Genomic DNA, 6310 nt, shown 5'->3' with positions numbered 1-6310 from the left:
TGGCGGGGTGGTGGGGGTGGTGGTGTGATGAATTGGGCGATTGGGATTGACATGTATACACTGATGTGTATAAAATAGATGACTAATAAGAACCTGCTGTATAAAAAGATAAATAAAATTCAAATAAATAAACAAAAATATAGATCAGTGGCTTTCAAACTTTTCTTTATACAACCCACAGCAAGACGCATATTTTACTCAGAGTACATGTATGTGTGTTTGTGTAAGCAACTGAAACAAAAGTTTTACCAAACCATATCTTTCTTATAGTTTCATTAAAAAAAAAAAAAAAAGTTAACGTCTCTAAGAAAATTTGAGCTAGCTTAAAGCATGGGCCACCGTAAGTGACAAGACCCAAAGACATGACTGAGCAGCAGCAGGTCTGAACAAGAGCTGGAGGGTCAGCTGGGTTAAGGAGACAGAGAAAGGCTGTAGCAGAGCCCTTCACACTCAGTCAAGGACTCAGATCCCTGCCAGGATTCCATGTTTCTCGTGTGGGAGACCTACAGTTTAAGCCCCAGTTGCCAGCTCCGCAGCAAACATAAAGATGCTGGAATGCAAGGTACAGGATACACTGATAAGGTCCCCTTCCTGCAAGAAACCTCTCATCGCCAGCTCATCCTCTGCAGATCTTCTCCTCTGAAATACACAAAGAGATGGCCACGTTACGGAAGTCAGATCCTAAAGGAAGACCTCTCTCCATCCGTCTCTTCTCTTTCACTTCCTCCCGAGACCTCTGAAGGCAGCCACAATGTTCACACACCAGGGTAGGTAAGCGGTACCACTGAAGGAAGACAAAGTGACAACCACTAATTTCCGTCTTACAGACCTTCCCACGGCTCCTCTTGTCCTTCCTCTGAATGATATTCAAACTCCTTACGTGATATTCAAAACCCTCCCAATCTAGACCAGGGCTTTTCCGTGCTTACCTTCTGTGGCGGCCCTCCACGCTCCAGCAGAACCAGACTGCCTCCAGCTTGACTGTATCTTCGCTCACACATTTCCCTTTATCTCAGATTCCCTGAACTCATCATTAAAATTCTACCCATCCTTCAAGGATCAACTCCAACACTCATCTTTCCTATGAGCTTCTCTCCGGGAGCTTAATCACTCCTTTTGTACAATCACACGCTTGTTTATTCTTGGACTGCTGGGTATTCAGACCAGTTATCTCATATCCCCTGCTAGTCTAAGCTCTTTCAGGAACTCAGTCGTGCCTCCTGGATCTTGGCATTCTCCAGAGAGCCTAGCACAGTGAGCCTCTCTATAGATAGATGCTGGCCTGAAGGTAAAGCGGAACCACTGCATTTTATAAAAGGAGGCAGCTTAGGTCCTGTGGTTGTCTGGAATAATCAAATGCCACTCAATTCACGGAAAGCTAATCTAAACACAACTTTTCAAGGAACACTTTCACTGAGCAAAGCTGATACACCCAGAGAAGGAAAATTATTAGCACCAAGCATCTGAGAGCTTCTCTCAACTCTCTTTTGGGATCGCTCCCCATGGACATTCCAGATCCTACCATATACCGGTTGCTGCCTAAGTTGGGAGGCCTGGGCCAAGTGAAAAGCCTGTGTGTACATCAAGGCAGCAAACTTCACAGCAGACAAACAGGAGTAAAGGTGGCAACCTCAGGGTAAAGCAAAGTTCTCTGGTGGAGCAAAGGACCCCAGAGCTCTCGCCAGCAAACTATACAGTCCCAGCCGCAGACCCTTACCAGCTCTCCTCCGGGAAGGTTCATGGATGAGAGAAGCAAGACTGAATCCAGCCTGGAGTTGGTCTCCACCTTCCACCTCTTCTGTTGAACCTACAAACAAAGAAACCCCACACCTGGACACATACGCCAGGGGCCAGAGCTCACACTGTAAATGACCAATAATTCCAAATGTAACGAACTGTTTACATCAAAGGTCACAGGAGAGCCAAACACAACGAATGCCTAGTTCGCATAAGTGCGTATAGAATGACTACGCCATTCATCAGATCACCAGCCTGCTTTTACCTTGTGAAAACCAATCAGGTAGACTTTACCTCTGTGATTCTCCCCACTACAATGTCTCCCACTTCACCATTATACCTGAAAGATGAAACAGAAGGCCCTCCATCAGTGAAAAGACTTCATTACAAGACCAAGTTACCGTGTGAGATTTCAGTTAAACAGGGGCGAAGGCCTTGACGAGGCGCCACATTTAGTAAATTCACATAGTTGTGCTCTTTGGACTTATTCTCAGGAACCGATAACATCAAACGTCCTGTATGTATAAAGTCTCCATTGACTAACTATTCTTAAACCAGTTACTGCAAATAGTTCATCAAGCCTGAAACCCCGATTTTGTTAATTACATGAAAATGAGGGACTTCCCTGCGGTCCAGTGGTTAAGACTCTGCCTTCCGATGCAGGAGGTGCGGGTTCAATCCCTGGTCGGGGAACTAAGACCCCACGTGCCGTGGGGTGTGGCCAAAAACTTAAAACAATAAATAAAAAGAAAATGGTAAGCATGGAATCTTTTCTGGTGGGCTCTGGAACACAGATGGGTTCTGCGTCAGCCAGAGGAGGAGAAAGGAAAATGAGACAGGACGCCGCCCAAACCAGCCTGCTCACTGTACCCCCACCCACTGGCTGCCTATCTCAGGCCCCTCTGCTAGTTCCTCATCCCAATTCTAATGATGACGTGTCCCGTGCCGAAGGCGCAGTCCCTGGACCTCTTCTCTTTTCAGCCCATACTCACTTGGTGACCTCATCCAGCCTAATGGCTTTAAATACCAGTGATGAGTATACCACTCCCCTCAATTCCAGAGTCTAGTCAACTGCTGGCTACCCAGCACCTCCATTTACGTGACTAATAGGAATTTGCAAAAGTAACACACCTACAACAAAGCTTTCCAGCAGCCCCCTTCACTCCCCCATAGCAAACTGAAACTCTCCCAGTTGTCACGAGCTCAGGAAATGGCAACTCCACCCCTCCAGTTGCTCAAGCCACAATCCTTGGAGGAACGCTTGATCTCTCTCAATCTCTCGCTCTCTGTCTCTCTCTCTCTCATGCTCCAGGACAAGTCCAGCAGCAGATCCTACTACCTCTACCTTTACAATATAGGCAGAAAATAAAAGGCATCCAAATTGGAAAGGAAGAATATCTCTTCTCACAGACATGATCTTATATACACAAAATGCCAAAGAATATAAAGTCCAACAAATTTTCATGATTAAAAAAACACTCAGAACACAAAACATACTCAAAACAGTACATTAATCTGTCTCCCTAGCCCTGTCCCTATCCCCCCACCTCCCCGGCCACCCACAGCAGCCAGAGTGATTTTATTAAAACAGAAGTCAGATCATGTCCCTCCTCTGCTCCACCTCCTCCAGTGGCTTCCTAGATTTCACAAAGTGGAAGTCGAAAATGTTTACTGTGGCTACAAGGCAGACAGACTGCCCACCTCACCTCTCTGCCTGCACCTGCTCCTACCCCACTGGCTTACATTCTGGGGCTAACCTTCATTGAGCCCTTCTAGGTAGGAGGCTCTGCGTAAGTACTTTACATGCACTGTTTCAATGAATTCCAATGAAAATCCTACAAGGTAAGTCATGCTAGGTCTCATTTTGCAGAGGAGGGAACCAAAGTTTGGAAAGGTCAGGAAACATAGGGAAACTTCTGAAGCCCGCGCTTACCTGTAGTCATCTATACCCTTCCTATAGCCATGTTCCCCAAATCCCAGACCTACAGAATGATACAGCAGGCCGGGATGGGGATGGAGGGTATGTCGTGGCAGAAAAGACCTGGCTGTGCAACTCGGATGCCACAAGAGAATACACACCTTTTGTTCTCACCTGGTTTTCAAAGCTTTCACGCAGACCAACTTGTTTACTCTCTCCACAGAGCCAGCCACAGATGCAATGAGCTTCTCTTCCCCCATATAGGTCCCATGGCCCCTGTTGCAACAGGAAGATACAAAGAATACCAGGGTAACACTTGAGGTGACCTCTCGCATCAAGACCAATGTGTTCCTCAAACCTAACAGACTCCTCCTGCCTTAAGGGCAGGCTTTTGCCCTGGTTGCCATCTCTTCCTAAAACACTCCTTCTTTAGACAGCTACATGGACATCTCCCTCATTCTGCTCAAGTCTATTCAAATGTCACTGTCTCCACCAGCCCTTCCTCGACTATCCCATTTATAACCGTCACCCACCCTGCTGCTGCCACCACTACCATATCCCAACTACGCTCCACTCACCCTGCTTGGCTTTTAATTTTTTCTATTGCATTTATCGCCAAACATTCTGAATAACGTATTTGGTTGTTATGCTTACTGTTATCTGTCTCTCCCAAAAAGAAAACAAACTTCACCAGGACACTGATTTCCACTTTGTTCACTGTTGTACCCCAAGCACACATATACTGAACGCGTGAATAAAGGACTGACTCTTAAGAGATCCAACAACCCCAAACTAAGAGGTTAAAGGGCAACTGTATAAATGCTGTACCTCTCCCGTATGTACCAGTGTACCCCCTCCCCCCAAAAAAGTCTGAGATAACCACTAGTATTTCTCTATGATGGTGACAGAACGGTGAGTTTTGCTTCTTTTCGTAATCATTACCCAATTTAATCCTCACAGCCTTATCGAATAGTTAATGTTATTATCACCAGTTTACAGATGAGGAAACTGACCTCGGAGAGACAGTACAGCCAATACTATTGTGATGGCAGCAGGACTCGAACTCCAGCTGTCCAACTCAAGAGCCTGCCCTCTTAACGACCACATACGGTACTGCCCTCAGTTTCAAAGGCGGGTATTTGAGTACATATAACAATGTATTTGTACGCCCTAAGCCCAAACAATGACTCGTTCCAAAACCGTAACCCCTGGCTAGGAGACGACGCTGAGGGATAAGAGGGCCAAGTCAAAAACGCCCACCGTCTCCCCGCCGAAAACTGTTAAGAGGCCCCGGCTCCTAACCCACCCCAGTTTTCCAAGTCCTCAACGAGGAAGGCTCAGGATCTGGGCCTCAGGCAGAGGACCCACGAGTCGCGGCCACCAGAGATCAAGAGAGGAAGGTTTCGGGAGACTGGGGCAAACGCAGACAAGGACACACAAGATGCAGGGAGTACGAAGTCCGAAGCCTAGAAACCTAGGCGACTGAGATGCTCAGCAGATGTGTCCCGGGTACCACGGGAACTTAGATGCAAGAGAGCACGGGCCCGGGTTTCACGTGGAGAGCAATGTAGCCGCCCCTTGTGGCCCAGAGTCCCCCACGTCCCCACGTACCGCATGAAGCCTGTGTCCGTGGTGATCGTGTCCCCCGGCACTACCAGGTGTTTTTTCGTCTCACGGCCCAGGCTCTCGCTAAGAGGCTTGCGAGCGACGGGAAGCCTCATCTCCATCGCCATCTTGACGCTAATAACCTGCGCAGGCGCAGCCCGACTCGGAGTCGCAATATCCGCCTCCGCAATTCCCGTCCTTCGCTCTTAGGGGCGGGGCAGGGCGGGGCCTCAGAGGAGCGGCCAATGGGAACTCACGGTCTGGCTGCCATATTGACTATTGCCAACCATTAGGTTAACATGAAAGGAAGGAAGGAGTCGAGTTGCCATTTTTATTATTGGCTCACCAAAACTCTCTTGTACTCGTCATCCCAGTTGTTTTACAGGGTTAGAGATAATTGAGAAATGGGCCTCAGAGTTTCCTTCCAACTCTAAGCTGCTAAAATCTAATTTTGGGAGGAGTTCCCTGGTGGCACAGTGGTTAAGAATCCACCTGCCTAATGCAGGGGGACGCAGGTTTGAGCCCTCGTTCTGGAAGATCCCACATGCCGCAGAGCAACTAAGCCCATGTGTCACAACTACTGAGCCCGTGTGTTGCAATTACTGAAGCCCGTGAACCTAGAGCCTGTGCTCTGCAAAAAGAGAAGCCCCTGCAAGGAGAAGCGCACGCACAACCATGAAGCTTGTTGCAATTAGAGAAACCTCACGGGCAACAATGAAGAACCAACAAGGCCACAAATAAATTAATTAATTTTTAAGAAGTCCTTATCTTAAAAAAAAAAAAATCTAAATTTTTGGGTATGAGATTGCCCAGAGGATCAGGAGGTAGGATATACATAAAATACCATTTGGACAGAGAGAAGAGCCCCTTTTCATACTGTTACTAGTGGCCCCTGTGTTCTACATACTGCTGCCTCGTGGGCGCTGGTTCAGCACCAACCATCACCTACACCCCCAAACAACGCTCCATGTGCTGTTTCCATTCTTTCTTAAGTGAGCTAATTTCCCTAGTATTTCTTTTGAAAGAACAAGGAACCATCTGAGACATTCA

The 6310-nt window shown here is 47.4% G+C and overlaps 1 protein-coding gene across 1 annotated transcript in view; it reads right to left on the bottom strand.

The window, feature by feature from the left end:
• Positions 1-5403, bottom strand: part of EXOSC2 (exosome component 2) — a 12840-nt gene extending 7437 nt beyond the window's left edge. Inside the window, exons 1-5 of the mRNA XM_024762593.1 lie at positions 5267-5403; positions 3830-3931; positions 2032-2077; positions 1718-1807; positions 574-639 (exon numbers count right to left, since the gene is read on the bottom strand). Coding sequence (XP_024618361.1) covers positions 574-639; positions 1718-1807; positions 2032-2077; positions 3830-3931; positions 5267-5388 — 426 coding nt within the window. The 5' untranslated portion in view covers positions 5389-5403. The remainder of the gene's footprint in view (positions 1-573; positions 640-1717; positions 1808-2031; positions 2078-3829; positions 3932-5266) is intronic.
• Between the last annotated feature and the right edge of the window lie 907 nt (positions 5404-6310).

Source organism: Neophocaena asiaeorientalis, unplaced genomic scaffold, assembly GCF_003031525.2.
Source record: "Neophocaena asiaeorientalis asiaeorientalis breed wild unplaced genomic scaffold, Neophocaena_asiaeorientalis_V1.1 scaffold78, whole genome shotgun sequence".
NCBI lineage: Eukaryota > Metazoa > Chordata > Mammalia > Artiodactyla > Phocoenidae > Neophocaena > Neophocaena asiaeorientalis.
Note: the sequence above shows the minus strand (reverse complement) of the source record. Positions and strands in the feature narration are given on the sequence as shown.